Source organism: Geotrypetes seraphini, chromosome 10 (genome assembly GCF_902459505.1).
Source record: "Geotrypetes seraphini chromosome 10, aGeoSer1.1, whole genome shotgun sequence".
Taxonomy (NCBI): domain Eukaryota; kingdom Metazoa; phylum Chordata; class Amphibia; order Gymnophiona; family Dermophiidae; genus Geotrypetes; species Geotrypetes seraphini.
The window spans coordinates 62,246,586-62,267,462 of NC_047093.1; the positions used below are offsets into that span (position 1 = coordinate 62,246,586).

The 20,877-nt window shown below is 42.4% G+C and overlaps 1 protein-coding gene across 1 annotated transcript in view; it reads left to right on the top strand.

Annotated features, from left to right (window-relative positions):
* The window catches only part of SNAPC4 (small nuclear RNA activating complex polypeptide 4), a 127,666-nt gene that overhangs the window by 99,959 nt on the left and 6,830 nt on the right, over positions 1-20,877 (top strand). The window contains exon 24 of the mRNA XM_033960333.1: positions 16,303-16,423. Within this exon, the coding sequence (XP_033816224.1) occupies positions 16,303-16,423 (121 nt within the window). The remainder of the gene's footprint in view (positions 1-16,302; positions 16,424-20,877) is intronic.

The window sequence follows — 20,877 nt, forward strand, 5'->3', positions numbered from 1 at the left end:
AATACTGGAAACAGAAAATTCACGCATATGAAAAAGTTATTCAAGCATAGAAAAAGATTTCTTTTTACTCCAAGATTTCTGTAATAATCCCCCCAAAAACTATTTAAAGTCGTCTGCACTTTAACAATAAATTCAAGGCAGGTTATCTCATCAGAATTTACCAGTGAGGATTTTGCATCCTATTCTCAAGGAAAAATTTCCAAAGTTTGTAGGGAAATTTCCAAAGAACTTGAAACTTTTAAGTCATCTGCCAAGTGGGAAGATGAATCTATCCTAGAGACAGCTGAAGGAATACTTACTGATTGGGTGTGGGGTTCTTTTTCAAAAGTTACAGAAACTTTGTTAGTGAAGCTTATAAAGAAATTTGCTAAATATACCTATGTCCTTGGCCTGATTCCAACCTGGATTTTGAAAAATCTACCAGGCTCATTGATCTCTACTCTTATTTGCTTAGTAAATCGACTACTATCTAAGGGAAATAATGCCAAATGATTTGAGTCGTATTATTCTGACTCCTCTTTTGAAGGGTAATTCAGGTTCCACCTACTCTTCAAATTATAGACCTGTGGCAAACATTCTATTTTTAGCATAGCTAGTTGAGGCAGTGGCAAGACTACAGCTACAAGAATATTTTTTTCAGTATCAAGTTCTTGACCCAGTACATCAGGATTCCATTCTAACTATAGCACTGAAACAGTCTTGCTAGCCTTGATTTTAAATTTAAGATGGAATGTTGATAAAGGAATGCAGATTCTAATTGTGTAGTTTGGATATGTCAATGGCTTTTAATTTGGTCAGTTATTAAATACTTGCAGAAAGATTAAGTGCATGTGGTATTATGGGTGCAGTCTTGAGATAGTTTTACAACATAGAACTATATAGGCAATATGGAATTAGCAAACATCTGAACCTTGGAAGATGTTGAGGGGAGTTTATCAAACCTTTCCAGTCTTATTCAATATATATCTCAGTGAATAGCAAAGGTTACTTAATTCCTTTGAGGCGATGCATTATTCATGTGAAGATGATATAACAATTTTGTTTCCTGTAAAAGAGTCCACAAAAGAAACATTGACTTTGACTAGGTTATTTATTGAAATTCATATTTGGATGCTCCTTAATGGATCAAAACTCAACCCAAATTAAACTAAAATTATTTGGGTAGAAGGAAACAAACGATATGCCAAAGTGAAACTAAAGTTAGATACTTCAGACATGCCTCTTCAGTCAGAAATTAAAATTTTAGGAGTCACATTAGATTTGAACCTAAAGTTGGAGACACATACTATACCATACCGTATAGTTTCTTATATCCCGCAATAAGATTTGGGATCAGTTATTAAAAAATAGATTCTAGAGAGCATATTGTCTAGCAATCAGCATTATAAGAGAAAAGATAAGTCTTTAACATTCTTCTGAAGCTGTAATAGAAGGGGACCTGATGTAAATATAGACTGACAACTACCAACTGATTATGACAGTGTAGAAATTTCAAGGATGCGTGACTTCTTTGGAAAAGCCTTTATAAAGCTAAAATTAGTTTATAGAATAAAGCCTTTTTAAACTCTTCCCAGCTACAAACAATTCTACTGTCTACTATTATGAATCAGTTAGATTATTGTAATATTGTGTTGTTGGGTTTACCAGATTTACAAATTCAGCGATTGCAAATAGTACAGAAAGCAGCAGTGAAACTGACTTTGGGAGTAGAGAATGACATGTGGACAAATTTGTCCCCGTCTCCGCAGGACCTCAATTTCCCCGTCCCGTCCCCATGAGCTTTTTCGCTGACACTGTCCCATTACTGTAAGCTCTGCCTTAACTACATAAGCCTTGAACACTTATGATTTTAAAGTGTTTAAGGCTTGTGCAGATGAGGATGGAGTTTGCAAGAAGGGGGCAGGGACAGGAAAAGAACTCGTAGGGATGGGAATGGAAAATTGAGTCCCTTGGGGACGGGGAAAAATTTGTCCCCATGTTATTCTCTATTTGGGAGGATAGATCTACTGATCATGCATCTCTGTTAATTAGAAGGCTACATTGACTCTCAGTAAGGGCAAGAATTCATTTTAAACATTTATTGCTTGTTTTTAAATTTTTATATGGTGTGGCTCCTGATTATCTAAATAAAATTATCTCACTTCATTCAGCTGGAAGGTTTCTTTGTTCCTCCCAAGAGATTAGGTTGACCATTTCATCTAATCTTTAATGCTGGAAAATTTCAATTAGGAATAGAGCTATTGTATGTTGTGGTCCTAAGCTTTGTAAAAAAAAAAAAAATTAAAGTAATTTAAGAAAGATAAATAGTTATTATGCTTTCAGATGTCCTTTAAAAACATATGTACTTGATTATTACTTATTAAGATAATAACCAATTGAATTTTAAAAATTTAAAAATTTTAATGTAATTCTGGGATGTTTGCCCACTTCTTGTGAGATTGTGATCTGCCTTGAGCCAGAGAGTTTGGTTAAGCAGAATAGAAATTACAATATTAGACTAGATGAGATACAGTGGATTTTACTTTGAAGCAGGAGGATGGTCTGGTTGCCCTAATGAGAAATATATACGAACCTTAGTAAAATGCAATTGCAATGAGCATTTCTACTACAAATGTTTTGGGGGCCTTTTTCCCGGGTGGGGTTCCTTCTACCTTCATCTTCCAGCTCTGTTGCTGAATTCTTTCTCCCTTTGCCAGGTACCGTAGGTACTGAGACCTTATAGGTATATTAGATCTGGAAAATATGGTCACTCTTTTTCCAGGTAAGACTCCTGCTATTTGAAGCTTAGAATTCATACTACCTATGCTTAATTTCAGTGTTGATCCAGTGAAAGTCAGCACAGCCTGCAGAGACCCCAATCTTGTAAATTTCTTGTGTTGGCCCTTCTAGCAGTCTCTGAATTTCTGGTTGGCAATATTATATGAAAGCTTATCATGCAGTGCATGAGTCTGCCTGTGTATAAGCAGGAGGAAGAAAGTATAGAAGGTGGCTCTCAGTGACATGTGCTGGCCCTGATAACATGCAGTGAGAAACAGGAGAGGAATATTATTATATCTAATATGTAGAGGGAAGAGGTATACTTTGGTATCCTGAGCTCATTTTATTGTGATACTGCTGCATTAATTTAAGTCTCTTCTGTAGGGTCTTGATTCCCTGAGTGTCCAAACTTCTTTCACTTTCTGGCATAATGGCAGCCACCACAGTTTACCAGTCCTCTAAAATTAATTGTTGACATCTTGTCACATTTTTTCCTGCAAACGCCTGTGGTAGAAACGCTTCACCACATGTACTTCCTGAACCTAGAAACTAACCGCCAGTTTTCAGTCCATTCTGTGTATCGTATGTTTAATTTAACAGACTGTAACCAGAGGAGATGATGGCTTCATTTATCCAAAATGAAAGAGGATGTCCAGACATTGAATTTTTTTTTCTACAGAAGTTATAGATATTTAGAACCTCCTCAACACCACCTTATCTGCAACTTGTGCATCTCCTTTTAACCCCTCCATCTCCTCAGATACTGTACATCTTTGTTTTTCCCATTTCTTTATTAGGATGTCCTGCCTTAATCTCTTATACAGATAATTATTTGTCCAGCACCAAAGTAGTTATCCAAAGCCAAAAGCATGTGAAAGCTTCTCACAGATTATCTCCAGGATTAATCTTTAGTTAATCAGATGCAAATATTGTTATAAAATGCTACTTTTCTTTTATCTCATTTAAGTGGCATACAAGCTTGATTTACATAACATAACGTAAAATTTATTTATATACCGCAATACCTTGTAGATCAGTGCAGTACAAATCATCAGTTGTCCAAAAATTTAACTTGCTTTCTAAAATGTAAATAAGAATTTGAATTATCTAATAATCAGTGTAAGTCGACATCCCAACTGGCTGTTTGAAATGAAAGTAAACAATAAAAACATTGGGCCCAAAGTCGTGAACTGGATTAGAAGTTGGTTGACGGACAGACGCCAGTGGGTGGTGGTTAATGGAATTCGCTCGGAGGAGGGAAAGGTGACTAGTGGAGTGCCTCAGGGATCGGTGCTGGGCGATTTTGTTTGTGAATGACATTGCTGAAAGGTTAGAAGGTAAGGTTAGCCTTTTTGCAGATGATACCAAGATTTGTAACATAGTAGACACCCCGGAGGGAGTGGAAAACATGAAAAAGGATCTGGAAAAGTTAGAAGAAATATCTAATGTCTGGCAACTAAAATTCAATGCGAAGAATTGCAGAGTGATGCATTTGGGGGGTAGAAATCCGAGGGAACCGTATGTGCTGGGAGGTGATAGGCTGATAAGTACTGATGGAGAGAGGGACCTTGGGGTGATTGTGTCTAAGGATCTAAAGGCATCTAAACAGTGTGAAAAGGTGGTGGCTGTAGCCAGAAGGATACTAGGCTGTATAGAAAGAGGAATAACCAGCAGAAGGGAGGTGTTGATGCTCCAGTATAGGTCATTGGTGAGGCTGCACTTGGAGTATTGTCTTCAGTTTTGGAGGCCGTATCTGGTGAAGGATATAAAAAGATTTGAAGTGGTCCAGAGCAAGGCAACGAAACCAAAAGAAGTATGAGAAGAAACTGAAAGACCTAAATATGTATACTCTGGAGGTGAGGAGAGATATGATACAGACGTTTAAATATTTGAAAAGTATTAATATAGAACCAAATCTTTTCCAGAGAAGAGAAAATGGTAAAACTAGAGGGCATAATTTGAATTTGCAGGGAGACAGACTCAGGAGCAATGTTAGGAAATTCTTTTACACTGAGAGGGTGTTAGATGCCTGAAATACCCTCCCGAGGGAAGTGGTGGAGAGGAAAATGGTGATGGAATTCAAAAAAGCGTGGGATAAACATAGAGGATCTCTAACTAGAAAACGAAGAATGTAAATTAAAGAGCTAAGGCTGGTACTGGACAGACTTGCATGGTCTGTGTCCCATACGTGATGATTTGGTGTAGGATTGGACTGGGGAGGGCATCAATGGTAACTCCACTAACTTGGAACATGAGGATGTTACTGGCCAGACTTTATGGTAGATATCCCGCTAACAGGATGATTGGATAGGCTGGAGTGAGCTTGGACAGCAACTTCAGCATTTGGAACCTATGACAATACCAAGTGGACTTTAAAGTCTATGACTCAGAAATATCAAAGAAGAGACAAGTTAAATTAATCATGCATTTTTAATGGGTATAACTATTGGGCAGACTGGATGGACCGTTCAGGTCTTTATCTGCTGTTATTTACTATATTACTAATAAGCAGCCTTTTGCGGAAGGAAATGCAAATAAAGTTGCAATACGCAATGAGCATCTAGGTCTTGTGAAATTAAAATGGTCAGTAAGATAATTAGGTGCCTAACCATACTGCAAAATTTTATAACTAGAATGACACGGTGAAGGATTCCCGCAGCAATCCGCAGTTAGCCCACAAAAATGGAAAACAATGTAACTAATTTACACAGGAACGGAACAAGGTCTTCCACCGCCCCACTAGAGTGGTAGACGACCTTGTTCCCATGACAAAAATTGTACCAGGGTCAGCACAGCAACATCCCCTCAGTTCTGCATCTACTCCCCAGTTCCCCTCGTGCCTACCTTACCCAATCGAGTTGGCTGTGTCATGCCAAAAAGTTTTGAGAAGCCTGCTATCGATGGGGGAGGAGGTGCTGGCTTTCAGAGCTGGAGTTGAAGGACGGTGCTGGATTTGGGCTGGGGGAAGAGAGGTCTTAGGACCAGTGGGGAGGGGGGTCGGGGCTGGAGGGAAGAGAGGAAGGTACTGATGTGGAGGAGGACTGGAGCTGAAGGGAAAAGAGAGGTGTTACACCTAAAGCTGGGAATTGGAAGAAAGAGGTACTGGATTCACAGCTCAGAACTGGTAAGGGGAGAGATGTTAGACCCATGGGAGGAGGAGCTAGAGGAAAGGGAAAGAGGTGGATGAGGAGATGGTGTGAGGAAGAAGGGTTCCACTTCGTGAGGAACTGGACAACATTCTGGGGCAAGAGCAAGGAGAGGATGGACTGCATCCTGAGCGCGGCAGGAACAAAATTTCTAGCAAACAACGTCAGGAGAGGAATAGAACAGGCTTTAAACTAAGAAGAAGGGGAAAGCCGACAGTCGATCAAGCGTCGACGATTTGGAAGAAGGTATCCCGTGAAGATACCGACGGGAAGAAAGGCTGGGAAGAAACAATGGACAAATTACAGGAGTCGACTAACCCAGAAGAGGAGGTTAGAAGAATTGTAACAAAAGAGAAGAAACTAAAGACCAAAGCACTGGGAAATGAAATGAAGACAAGAAAATACCAGGATCTAAATTGCATATATACTAATGCAAGGAGCCTAAGAAACAAAATGGGGGAATTAGAAGCCATGGCCAATGCAGAGGACATAGACATCATTGGAGTCTCTGAAACGTGGTGGAATGAAGAAAACAAATGGTATACAGCACTGCCGGGGTACAAGCTCTATCGCCAGGACAGGTCAGGACAGAAAGCATATAATCGACAAAAATGGACACAGCAGAGACGACCAACAAGCTGGAATCGCTATGGGTTAAAATACCGGAAAGGAAAGGGCCTGAAATAAAGATGGGCCTATACTATCGTCCACCCAGGCAAACCGGAGATATCAATGAAGAAATGGAAGCCGAGATGAAGCGAGAATGAAAAGCAGTAACACGGTTATTATGGGAGACTTCAACTACCCCGGGATAGACTGGAGTCTTGGAAGCTCAAAATGCACTAGGGAGACAGAATTCCTGGAGGCTATACAAGATTGTTTCATGGAGAAGCTTGTTAGCGAACCAACGAGAGGAAATGTCACTCTGGATCTAATCCTAAATGGATTAAGGGGACCTGCAAAGGAAGTAGAGGTAGTGGGACCGTTGGGAAACAGTGATCATAAGTTCAAGGTTGAGGTAGGAATACCGAAAGGAAAGAGAACCATAGTGACAACTTTCAACTTCAGGAAAGGAAACTACGAAGCAATGAGGGAAATGGTAAGGAAGAAACCTAGTAACACTTCCAAAAAATGGCAAACGATAGAACATGCCTGGTCTTTTCTCAAGAACACGGTGAGCGAGGCGCAAAATCTGTATATCCCCAGATTCAGAAAGGGGTGCAAAAAGAGTCAAACAAAAGACCCAGCGTAGATAACTAAAATAGTGAAGGAAGCGATAGGCAATAAGAAAAATTCATTCAGGAAATGGAAAAAGGACAAAACTGAGGGGAACTGGAAAGAGCACAGGAAGCATCAAAAAGAATGTCACCGAGTGGTTCGAAAAGCCAAAAGAGAGCATGAAGAGAGGCTAGCCAGGGAAGCACGAAATTTTAAACCGTTCTTTAGTTATGTTAAAGGAAAACAACCGGCTAGGGAGGAGGTGGGACCGCTGGACAACGGAGACAGGAAGGGAGTGGTGAAAGAGGAGAAAGAAGTGGCAGAAAGACTTAACATGTTCTTTTCGTCTGTATTTACAAACGAAGACACATCCAACATACCGGAACCTGAGCAATGGAAATCAAGCAGAAAAATTAACATCCATGGAAGTGAGCCTTGAAGATGTACGCAGGCAGATAGAAAAACTAAAAACTGACAAATCCCCGGGTCTGGACGGAATCCATCCAAGGGTTCTGAAGGAATTAAAGGAGGAGATAGCGGAACTACTGCAGCAAATTTGCAATCTATCCCTGAAAACGGGTGTGATCCCGGAGGATTGGAAGATAGCCAACGTCATGCCCATCTTTAAAAAGGGATCACGAGGTGACCCCGGAAACTACAGTCCGGCGAGTCTGACATCGGTTCTGGGGAAAATAGTGGAAGCACTGATAAAAGAAAACATTGATGAACATTTTGAAAGAAACAAACTTCTGATAACCAGCCAACATGGTTTCTGCAAGGGGAGATCGTGCCTAACGAACTTATTGCACTTCTTCGAAGGAATTAACAAACGGATGGACAAAGGAGACCCCATAGACAATATGATTTGTCTAGATTTCCAAAAAGCCTTTGACAAAGTGCCCCATGAACGCCTACTCCGGAAACTGAAGAACCATGGGGTGGAAGGAGATGCACATAGATGGATCAGAAACTGGTTGGCGGGTAGGAGTGAAGGGCCACTACTCGGACTGGAGGAGGGTCACGAGTGGGGTCCCGCAGGGCTCGGTGCTCAGGCCGCTGCTATTTAATATATTCATAAATGATCTAGAAACAGGGACGAAGTGTGAGATAATAAAATTTGCGGACGACACCAAACTATTTAGTGGAGCTTGGACTAAAGAGGACTGTGAAGAATTGCAAAGGGACTTGAACAAACTAGGGGAATGGGCTACGAGATGGCAGATGAAGTTCGACGTTGAGAAATGTAAAGTATTACATGTGGGAAACAGAAACCCGAGGTACAACTATACGATGGGAGGGATGTTATTAAATGAGAGTACCCAAGAAAGGGACTTGGGGGTAATGGTGGACATGACAATGAAGCCGACAGCCCAGTGCGTAGCGGCCGCTAAGAAGGCAAACAGAATGCTAGGCATAATCAAGAAGGGTATTACAACCAGAATGAAAGAAGTTATCCTGCCATTGTATCAGGCGATGTTGCGTCCGCATCTGGAGTACTGCGTCCAATATAAGAAGGAAACGGCGTTACTCGAGAGGGTTCAGAGGAGAGCGATGCGTCTGATAAAGGGGATGGGAAACCTTTCATACGCTGAGAGATTGGAGAAACTGGGTCTCTCTTCCCTGGAAAGAGGAGACTTAGAGGGGATATGCTAGAGACTTACAAGATCATGAAGGGCATAGAGAGAGTAGAGAGAGTCAGATTCTTCAAACTTTCAAATAATAAAAGAACAAGTGGGCATTCAGAAAAGTTGAAAGGGGACAGATTCAAAACGAATGCTAGGAAGTTCTTCTTTACCCAACGTGTGGTGGATACCTGGAATGCGCTTCCAGAAGGCGTAATAGGGCAGAGTACGGTACTGAGATTCAAGAAAGGATTGGACAATTTCCTGCTGGAAAAGGGGATAGAGGGGTATAGATAGAGGATTACTGCACAGATCCTGGACCTGTTGGGCCGCCACGTGAGCGGACTGCTGGGCACGATGGACCTCAGGTCTGACCCAGCAGAGGCATTGTTTATGTTCTTATCCTTGTGGAGTATTGAGAGAAGGGAGAGAGGTACTGGACCTGCAGGGAGGAGGAGAGGGAAGGGAAAGAGATGCTGAACCTAGCGGATGAAGGGAGTGAAATATTTAACACAGTGAAGGGAGGGAGGAAAGAGAGGGTGAGAGACACTTTGGTGTAAAGGAGATATACGAAAAAAGGGGAGATGTGGACATGGACGGGAGCATAGGAACAGGGACACAAAGGGGAACAATTTATGGGGTTGGTATATTGTTGTTGTTGTATGTTTATTTATTATTCGCCTTATATAAAAATGAAGTACAAATAAACCTAATGAATGTCATTACAAACATAAACTCTTATACAAATATGAGTCTAAATGTAGGATTATCTTCTGCCGTTAGTGAATGATCTCACAATAGAAGCTTTGCAATTAAGCTATCTTATCAAAAATGAGTTTAGTTTCTTAAGAACATAAGCAGTGCATCTGTTGGGTCAGACCAGAGGTCCATCATGCCCAGCAGTTCACTCACGCGGCGGCCCATCAGGTCCAGGACCTGTATAGTAATCCTCTATCTATACCCTTCTATCCCCTTTTCCTTCAGGAAATCATCTAATCCCTTCTTGAACCCCAATACCTTACACTGTCCTATCACACCCTCTGGAAGCGCATTCCAGGTGTCCACCACTCTTTGGGTGAAGAAGAACTTCCTAGCATTGGTTCTAAATCTGTCCCCTCTTAATTTTTCCGAATGCCCTCTCGTTCTTGTAGTTTTCGAAAGTTTGAAGAATCTGTCCCTCTCCACTTTCTCTATGCCCTTCATGATCTTGTAAGTCTCTATCATGTCTCCTCTAATTCTCCGCTTCTCCAGGGAAAAGTGCCACAGTATCTCCAATCTTTCAGCATATGAAAGGTTTTCCATACCTTTTATCAATCAGTGTCGCTCTTTTCTGGACCCTCTCGAGTATCATCATATCCTTCTTAAGGTACGGCGACCAATATTGGACGCAGTACTCCAGATGCGGGCGCACCATTGCCCGATACAACGTCAGGATAACTTCTTTTGTTCTGGTTGTAATCTTTCTTGATAATACCTAGCATTCTATTTGCCTTCTTAGAGGCCGCTGCGCAGTGTGCCGACAGCTTCATTGTCTTGTCCACTATTACCCACAAGTACTTTTCTAGGGTACTTTCACCCATTACCAGTTCTCCCATCGTGTAGCTGTACTTTGGGTTATTGTTTCCTACATGCAAGACTTTACATTTCTCTACATTAAACTTCATCTGCCATCTCGTCGCCCACTCTTCTAATTTGTTCAGGTCCCTTTGTAAATCCTCACAGTCCTCTTTAGTCCCAACTCCACTAAATAGTTTGGTGTCGTCTGCAAATTTTATTACTTCGCACTTCGTCCCTATTTCTAGATCATTTATAAATACATTGAACAGCAGCGGTCCAAGTACCGACCCCTGTGGAACACCACTTGTGACCCTCCTCCAGTCCAAGTAGTTGCCCTTCACTCCTACCCTTTGCTTTCTACCCGCCAACCAATTTTTGATCCATCTGTGCACACCACTGGTAACATCCCTTGCCTCAGAGCGATCTCCATTGATCACTACACTCTGTCGCCTTCCACTCAACCAGTTCTTGACCCAACCCGTCACCTTGGGACCCATCCCGAGGGCACTTAGTTTATTTATTAGACGTCTGTGTGGAATACTGTCAAAGGCTTTGCTAAAATCTAAATACACCACGTCTAGCGCACATCCTCTATCCAATTCTCTAGTTACCCAGTCACAGAAATTGATCAGATTGTCTGACAAGACCTACCTCTAGTGAATCCATGTTGCCTCCAGTCCTGTAATCCACAGGATTCCAGAAACTTGACCATTCTCTGTCTTAAAAGCGTTTCCATTAATTTGCTTACCACAAAAGTCAGACTTACCGGCCTGTAATTCCCTACTTCTTCCTTACTTCCACTTTTGTGGAGAGGGACCACATCCATCTTCGCCAGTCCTCCAGTACCACTCGCTGAGAAGGTCAGTTAGCGGAGCTACCAGAACGTCCCACTCGTTGAGAAGGTCAGTTAGCGGAGCTACCAGAACGTCCCTAAGTTCCTTCAGCACCCTTGGATGTACACCATCCGGCCCCATTGCTTTGTCTACCTTTATTTTAGCTATCTTCTCATGAACACAACCCTCTGAAAATCGATCAGGGTTTATTACGACTCCATCCCTATTCACATTTGTCTTCTGTGGTCCCTCTTCTGGCGCTTCAGCCGTGAACACAGAAGAGAAATATCTGTTAAGCAATTTGGCCTTTTCTTTATCAGCTTTTATATATTCCTCCCCTTCACCTTTGAGTCTCACAATGCCACTTTTGCACTTCTTCCCATCACGTCCTATTTAGTAGCAGAATCATGTTTGCCTATTGAGCAGTTTGGATATTGGAGAAGGTTCTCTCCTGATGCAGCGACCCGCAAAACAAGGCCCTGCATGGTCTCTTGTTGAGATGTACCCAGAGAATTGCTTAGCCTGTTTCATTATGGATTATAATCATTGGTTGAATGCTGTGGTCAGATTGATTTTTGGGTTGAGGAAATTTTACCATGTGACACCTTCTTACCGGAAACTGCATTGGTTGCCAGTGGAAGCGCGGGTGATGTTCAAATTTGGTTGTTTCTGTTTCAAGGTGTTTGGTTTAACCCCTAAATATATAACCGAGCTCTTTTCTTTTGCAACCAATAAATATAGGAAAAACTCGCATTTGAATTTTGTCTTTCCGTCTGCTAAAGGTTGTAAATTTAAAAAAACATCATCAATGTCTTTTATCATACCAAGCGGCATTTTGGGGTAAGGACCTGGAACATCTGATCAAGCTTTCTAATTCATATGTGAAATTTAGGAGACATCTAAAGACACATTTGTTCTTGAACTATCTGGACAATTAGCTTGTATAGATAATTGTAAGCTTAGTAATCTATTTAGATTTGTATAATTTTATTCTAATCATTTTATTTCTATCTCTTATTCAATTGTATTTTTAATCTTTTGTAAACCGTACAGAACTTCACGGTAGTGCGGTATATAAGTTGTTATTATTATTATTAAGCCTTCAAGATTTGTGCGACTACTCGCCAGCAAAGTAGCTGAGATTAGTATTGCAACCTTCTTTTGACTTAAGCTTTGTGCAAGGTACTCTATTTTGAATAGTGGATTAGAATATGGTTTTTGGGCTAGAAAGGTTTTTCTCCTTTGACGAAAGGGAGTTTTTTACTTTCCGCCTTTTTCCAATTACAGGCCAATGATAAGTGGAATGACTCTATTAGGAGCTTGATCCTTTGGGATGTTGAGGCCAATTTGTTAAATGGTTATCCACTATATAGTTTACCAGGTACAAACCTACATTTAGACACATTTGTATAAGAATTTTTGATTGAGTGATGTGTCTATCCTTTTTCAATATTGATAGTTGGATATTACAAACAGAAAACCATACAAAAGTACAATCTAAAAAACATGACTATAAAACGGTTAGCAGCGATTAAACATCAATATTCATAGCATATCTTCACATGGCCACAAATGTAGTCCCTCATTCTTCAGCCATATTTCATTTTGCAAAACAGGTAGCGTTTCAGCAGTCTTTTAAATGTTTTCAAATTCCCCTGGCACTGTATATATTGTGGAAACCTGTTCCATTCCTCTGCACCAACGCAGGAGAACACACCCGCCCTTGTTGTTTACAATTTTAGCTCCTTTCCTGTATATGGATACAGTCAGTGGGGCAATGCGAGACACAGGAGGGTATATGGACACAGAAGATGGCTAGACATGAGAGAGAAGAGGAACGCAGAAGAGAGATGTTGGACGGGACGGGGGCATAGGGCACACAGGATTTACACTGGGCTCGGAGGGGATAGGGACACAGAATAGTGTTGATGATGAAGGGTAGGGAGATGGGCAAAGGGAAAATATTAGAAAGTAGAAGTATAGGAGACAGAGAAGGGAGATGCTTGCTGAATATGGAGAAAAAATACATACGCAGAGATGGAAGATTAATGGTGAGCAAGAAGAAAGAAGGCATGTCAAATGGTCAGGAGACCCTGGCAAGTAAGTTAAGAGTAGACAGACGGAAATAGAAACCAGAGCCTGAGACCAATGTGATGTGAAGAATAAAATGATCATACAACAAAAGGTAGAAAAAAAAATTTATATTTTGTGATTAGAATATATCAGATTTGAAATATGTATCCTGCTAGAGCTGGTGTTAGACATAACTGGGGACTGGAAAACCCAGGCTGTGCTTCTTTAGCTTTCAGCTGGCTTAGGGCTCTCTCTGAATAGGGCGTAGTTGCACTCCCCTAACACTATTCCTGCCATGTGTGACTGAAGTATTCTGTTAGCTTGATTTTTCTATGTAGCATTCTGTAGTACCAGTTTGACTTTAGTTTTCTCAATAGTGGAGGGGATATTTGTGAGGGGGAGGAGAGGGGAGATAGAGGTTTTGTTGATCCTTGCTCTGTATTATTTGTGATTTATAAAATGACAATTATACAGAATATTGTTTCTTTTTGTACTTTAATAAAATAAGTTCAGTATAAAATCATAACTATTCGAGGCATGTGCGGATGGGATCAGATGGTTTGTGGGGATGGGGCGGGGACAATTTTTTTCCCTGCATCATTCTCTACTTAGAACACAGATATCCAAACTTAAAAAATACTCTGGCCTCAATAGGAAGCCATTGTAACTTGTGATAATAAGGTGTCACATGGCCTGACTTTTTAAACAATTAAACAAATTGTCGTATTTTGTATTATGCATAATCTACAAAAATTATTTTGATAACCAGTCAGGTTAGATAATATTGCAATAATCTAAAATAGTTATCAACTGCCAACAGTAAGCTGAATGGGGTTACATCAAAGTAAAATCTAAAGCTCACAAGTTCCAAAGCATATGGAAACTTTTCTTCAGACCAAAATATCAGTCAAAGGTTTGTAGAGCATTTCTTGCATGTATAGAATGATTTACATGCAGGAAGTGGCTGTTTTTAGATTATATAGGGGTATAAGAAAAGCACACCCGCTTTTACGTGGACCATGAGTAAGCATTGCTGGAGACATAGTTTGAGTGGAGTTGCGAGATACGTGTGTGCATACTTTGAGATGCATAGGATATGCAGAAAGTTGCATCTGCTTGGGAGCAGGTCAAACTTTGAACAGGATCATTTGTACAGCATTCTGACAGCCTACATAAATACATATAAAACAGGTGCATTTTTAAAAAATGTTTAAGTTTCAAGCTTCAAGTTTTATTAAAATTTGATATAATCGCCTATTCAAGATTTCTAGGCCATGTTATACAGTTACCCTCTATATCTCGACGAATTGCTGCTATGTAAACGAGAGGCTTCTTTTAATTCAAATGTCCTACAGGTACATTTCTGAACAGTTTACAGTGTGAATGTTAAGTGAACCCAATATTGATAGCCCATTCAGAACTTATGGAACATTTAACAGTAAGCAAGTTATCTAACAAAATTATCTGAAGGGCAGCTAAAATCACTGAGGGGGCATAGTTATCAACATGGATGTCCTTTAAGGTGGGTTATTTTTAGGACTGCATTTCAGTTAAAATTTTTAATTGCAAATAATCGCACAATTACTTAAAGGTATTTACGAGTAGTTATTTATTTATCACTGGAGCTGTTTGTGACTCTGGACAAGTCACTTAACCCTCCATGGGCCCAGGTGCAAAATAAGTACCTGTATATAATAAGTAGATTGCTATGATTGTAACCACAGAGAGGTGGTATATAAAATCCTATTCCCCTTCTCTCCCACCCCTAGATCCAGTATCTCTCCTTTTTCTCTTCCTTCCCTCCTTCCCTAGACCCATTATCTCTCTTTTATTTCTAGGGTCCATTCTCTCTCTGTCCTCCTCCTCCTATTGGCCAGCACTTCTCCCTTTCTTCTCTCCACCCCCATGAGCAGCAAAACAAACTTGGTGATGAGCAGCACTAAGCCCTTTTCATGGCTTTTGGAGCTCACTGCCTTGACCATAGCTTCCATCTTTGGCCCTTCCAGTTCTGCTCACAGTTTCAGCAGCTCACCTCCCCCAATCTGGGGTTCAGCAACTATCCCCCTCTCAGTCTCCCCATCAGTCTGCATTAAAGGTGGTCTTCTGTTGGTCCCTGAAACTGGCAACACTGCACATATGCTGCCTGTGGCTTGCTCCATACCTTTCCCTCTGATCCATCCTTGCCTTCTCTTGGCATTACTTCCTGTTTCTGCTTGAGTGGGACAGGTCAGAGGGAATTCTTCAGATCATGCTGCAGGCAGCATGTGTACAAGCTACTGGAACCAGTGAAGGACCACCTTTAAAATAGACTGGTGCAGGAAAGGGGGGGTTGATGTTGAATTTCGAATGGGAGGAAGAGAGATTGGATTGCACCATGGATAGGGGTTGGGAGTGGAAGAGAGCAGAAGAGAGGTTTGGAGGAGACAGGAGATGCTGTAATGTGATTTTTTAAAAATTGCGATTAATGACTAATGCATTAATCGCAGAATTAACTGCAGTTAAAATACAGCCCTAGTTGTTTTACCACTAATTCCTGCTATGGTAGCTCAGGTCCCATTTTAGGCAATGAGAGCTAATTACCAATAACCCAGATTAACAGTAAAATATCAACATGGCCTACTGATAAGATGTGTTATTTTACTTTTAACCTGGGTTATTAGCAACTAGGTCTCATTGCCTAAAATGAAATCTGTGCTAAAATAGCATGAGTTAGTGCTAAAATAACATGTCTTAATGGAAGTCCACATTGATAACGTCCCCCTCCCCTTAGTGCGAAGAGTTTCAGTCTTTGATAACCAGAGCTGATATTGTGATGTCATAATACTTAATTCCATCAATATCTAAGAGTCAACTTATTAGTGATATCACAATGGCTTGACTGCCCTATACCTGGCTCACTTTTATTACATATAGCAGTGATTTCAATTTCTAGATGCATTTCTTTTTTTCTTTAATTAAGGAACAATTTTATTAACATGGTTTATGGTTAAATAGTTCCATACCCACAGTACCCGGGCATATCATAATCTTTGTTGTGATGATCTTACAATTGGCTATTTTTCATTTTTTTTGGTTCTTGTATTCATTATACCAAAGGTGGAGATCCGTGAAGATCCACACAGCTCAGAGGCTATTGTCTATCCAGTGGATACCAGTGACAATGTCTCACTTCAGAGCAGAAGGAGCGTTCGCCTGAGGAAGAGAAAGTGCCAGAATTGTGAGTATAATAAAACAGGAACGTACCAGGTCATGCTGCCTTTCAAAACTTCAGAAGTACTGAGGCTTCTGAAATTTCAGTTAAGCAATAAATACAACAGGGGGAGCAACTACTTCTAGGCTGCAGTGACCTCTTAATAGATGAAGGCCAAATGGCTCATTCAGTCTGCCCATCTGTAGTAACCATTATCTCTTCCTCTCTCTAAGAGATCCCAAGTGCCTTTCCCAAGCATTCTTGAAATCAGACACAAGTCTTTGTTTCCACCACCTCTACCATGTCCTTGCTTCTGATATGTAATTGCTTAGGTTCTTTAAAGATGCCTTCCTTTATCATCCCTCCAGACCGGCACAGAACGGATGGGTTTATGCTCCTCTGCCAGCAGGTGGAAACTAAGAACACATTGACTTTTGGCAGTAATACAATCAGCCTGTTCTCTCAGTCTCCAGTAGGTGGAGGTGGTAAGCCTGTGCAGTCTTTCCTTTGGTTAGTTAGGGCCTGTTGGATTTGATTAGTGGCCTTTTTGTCCCTGTTTTGGTTGCCGGACAGAGCTTGGGGATCTGTGCCACACTCAAGTGGTCGAGTTTCTCTCTCCATTCCCTCCACCTCCCCCCTATTTTTTCTTAGAGGCGTCTCAGCTGTACGCCTTTGAGAGCCAGTGGAGACTGTTCTCATGGCCGTTAAAGTTTTTACTTTGTAAAAAAAAAGTCCTGACGCAGCCAATCTGGAAGGAAGCTTTGAATTAGCTTTAATTGACTTTTATTGCTAACTGGCAGTTTTGTTTTCGCTCCTTTAATGGTTCACAATGAGCACTTTAAAGAAGCAGAAAAAGTTCTCAATGTGTGTCGGCGTGTGTACAGCTGCTGCGAGGGGGAATCCTCGTCTGCTTCGAGTCCTGGCGAGCAGGGTTCCTTTTCACACATGCACCGTTCACTGGCTGTAAGCAATGGGGAAGCCTGGGCTTTCCCTACCGCTCACACAGTCATTTCCCCAGCTGCCGACTGTCAGGGAAATAAGGTTTCCATTATCGCCAATAGTGTTGGGGATTCCTTTATCGCTACAGCAGCTGCTGCCTGCAGTTCTGCTTTGGCAGCTGGATTCATTCAGGCCTTTTTGCTGCTATAGGCCTTGGGGGAGAATTTTTTCAGCAGGGTATTCGTCAATTTTGGCGGGAAGCTCCACCATTTTGCTGGTGATCTCCCTCCTGTTTTAGAAAGACGGGGGAGCAGGTCTTAGGTGTTTCTGCTCCTTCAGTGAGTTTTTCTTTGTCTCGGGGGGAATTTGCCCCTGATTTTGCTTTAGCCATGTACAAGGCTTACTTGAAGGTGGCTGGGGGTTCTGCTTATTCCCCAGGGTCTCTGGTTCTTCAGGGGGGTCTTTACCTGCAACGTCTGCCCCTGTTCAGCCCCCCTTGGCGCCTTCCCTCTTCCAGTCATCCCCTCCTCTCAGTCTTCCACAGGTGTCTTTGGGTGAGGATTTTTTCTTTACTGACATGGTTTTGCCTGATGAGGACTTAGACCTTTTGGTTGATTCACAAGATCCTCTCGGGGGCCAGATAATGCGGACGTTTGTTTTTCTGAGACGCCGGTTGGTTAGAGTGCTTCAGTCGTGCGCATTTTCACTGGAAAATGCTGCAGAAGCTTATTCTTCAGGTGTCTTCGGTTTTGCGTTTTGAGGAGGAACCTAAGGACCCTCTACTTCAGGGGATCTTGTCGGTCTCCCATTCTTTTCCTATGCATCAGGATATTCAGGATGTGATGTACGCACAGTAGAAGACTCCGGATGCACCTTTTCACTTGACGCAGTCAGTGGCCAGGCTCTACCCCATTCCTGATGGGGATAGGGATACCTTTAAGTCTCCTGTAGTTGATGCTGTGGTCTCGGCTATCGCACGTAGGTATGTGGAGTGCCAGTTGAAGGCAGTTCGGCCTTGAGAGACCCCCCAGGACCGTAAGATGGAGTCTCTCCTTAATCAGAGTTGGCTGTCTAGGTGGCGATTTGTGTCAGTCTGGTGACCCGGGCTTGTTTCTGATGGTCTGAGTGGGACCTTGACCAGGAGTCTGCTGACTGGTCCGTGGTGGATCAGGAGGTGGCTAAGATTGAGCTCGGTGCTTCTTTTCACTCTGATGCCATGTGTGATCTGTTGTGGGCATCTGCCAAGTCAATTTCCCTTGGAGTGGCCACTCACCATACCCTGTGGCTTCAGGGTTGGTCGGCGGATGTGGCCTCTAAGTCTAAGCTCAGTAAATTTCCTTTTTGGGGTTCCTTCCTCTTTGGGGAGGAGTTGGATAAGCTTGTTCAGGCCTTGAGTGGCTCTAAGGTGTCTCGGCTTCCAGAGGACCAACCTCGACTGGCATCTCGGGGTGGCGCCAGCCATGGGTTTCTGTGTGAGTTTTGTCGTTATCACCCTGGCTAGGGCTTAGCCTCTTTTTCTTCCAGAGGATGCTTCTTTCAGTGCATACAGTCCTTTTGGGGAGCCCGCTGGGGTGGTGGGTTGTGACTCCACAGGTGGCTCCTCCTACCCCCGACTAGCCAATGACTCGTTGTGGGTCCTTCCTCCAATTCTGGTAGAAGCCCGGTTGTGGGAGTTTTACTGGGAATGGCCCGAGATCACAACGGATCAGTGGGTCCAAGAGGTGATTCAAGTTTCAAGTTTTTATTAAATTTTGATATCGCTTATCCAATTTGTAAGTGAGATACAAATTAAAAATATAAAGGGAAGGCAAAAAAAAAATACGCCAAAACAATACTTTAACAAAGAGAAAATCAAATGGCGTAGCTAATCAAAGACAACTATGACTTACCGAAACAAAAGGGAAGAAGGGGAGAAATACATTTGAAAAGGATAGAAAACAAGTAAAGAAAAAACGACATGGGGGGGGGGGCACTGAAACTTGCTCTCGAGTTTTACCAGCCCTTACCAGATATTTTCCTTTCTTCTCCTTGTCAGGCAACTTGGAAAAAGTGAGCATTTCATCAGATGCTGGATCTCAAAGCGGTGCTTCCAGTGCACCCTCAGGAGATTTGCACCGGCAGATACTCCATTTACTTCATGGTGCCCAAAGGGTCTTTTTGGCCCATTTTAAATCTGAAAGATATCAGCAGGGCGCTTTGGATTCCATCTTTTCACATAGAGACCCTGAAATCCTTAATTCTCGCTGTTCAGCCTGGGGAATTTCTGATTTCTCTCGACCTGACAGAGACCTATCCACATGTTCCAATTCGGGCCTCTTCCGATCAGCGATTCCTTCGCTTAGCGATTCCTTCGCTTTGCGATTTTGGGAAAGCACTGTCAGTTTTGTGTGCTTCCTTTTGTTCTGACCACAACTCCGTAGACTTTCACCAAGATTATGGTAGTGGTGGCGGGGCCTTGTGCAAGGAGGGCATTCTGGTTCATCCCTGTCTGAACCACTTGATTTGAGCAAAGTCTTTTCAGGAGAGCTCCCAGGTCCCAATTCAGGCTGTGGAGTTTCTGCAGTCACTGGGCTGGGTGGTCAATCTTTCCAAAAGCCAGTTGACTCCGTCTTAGCGTTTAGATTATCTTGGAGTTCTCTTCAAAACCAGCTTGGGGAGAGTATTCCTTCCTGAGGCCCAGGCATTGAAATTGCAGTTGCAGATTCGCTCCCTGATGTTTTGTTGTTGCCCTCGGGCACAGGATTTTCTGCAGGTCTTGGGGTCGATGGCGGCCTCTATGGAAGTGGTCAGGTGGGCGCAAGCTCACATGCGTCCCCTTCAGTATGCTGTTCTACGGCAGTGGTCTCCACAGATTCAAGATCTGAACTTTCCATTCCCTCTTTGCTGGTGGCTACAGTCTTCCAATCTGGTTCGGGGAGTGAGTTTAGATCAGCCCCAGTCACTTGTGGAAGCTTCATGGTTGATCAATATTCTGGAGACCAGAGCCATTCAGTTGGTATTAGTAGCTTTCCAGTCATTGCTGGAAGGCAAGTCGGTGTGGGTTTTCTCACAGGGGTGGCTTACGTCAATCGTCAGGGGGGACCAAGAGTCATCTGGTAGCGCAGGAGGCAATTCTTCTCATGGAATGGGCAGAGGCTCATCTTCTAGACATCTCAGATTCCCACATAGCAGGAGTAGACGATGTCCAGGTGGCCTTCCTCAGTCATCATGTGCTGGATCCCAGTGAGTGGTGTCTCGGGCTGGAAGCCTTTAAACATAGAAACATAGAAATAGATGGCAGATAAGGGCCACGGCCCATCTAGTCTGCCCACCCCAATGACCCTCCCCTACCTTTCTCTGTGAATAGATCCCACGTGTCTATCCCATTTGGCCTTAAAATCAGGCACGCTGCTGGCCTCAATAACCTGAAGTGGAAGACTATTCCAGCGATCAACCACCCTTTCAGTGAAAAATAATTTCCTGGTGTCCCCGTGCAGTTTCCCGCCCCTGATTTTCCACGGGACCCTTGAAAAAGAAGATATCTTCTTCCACCTCGATGCGGC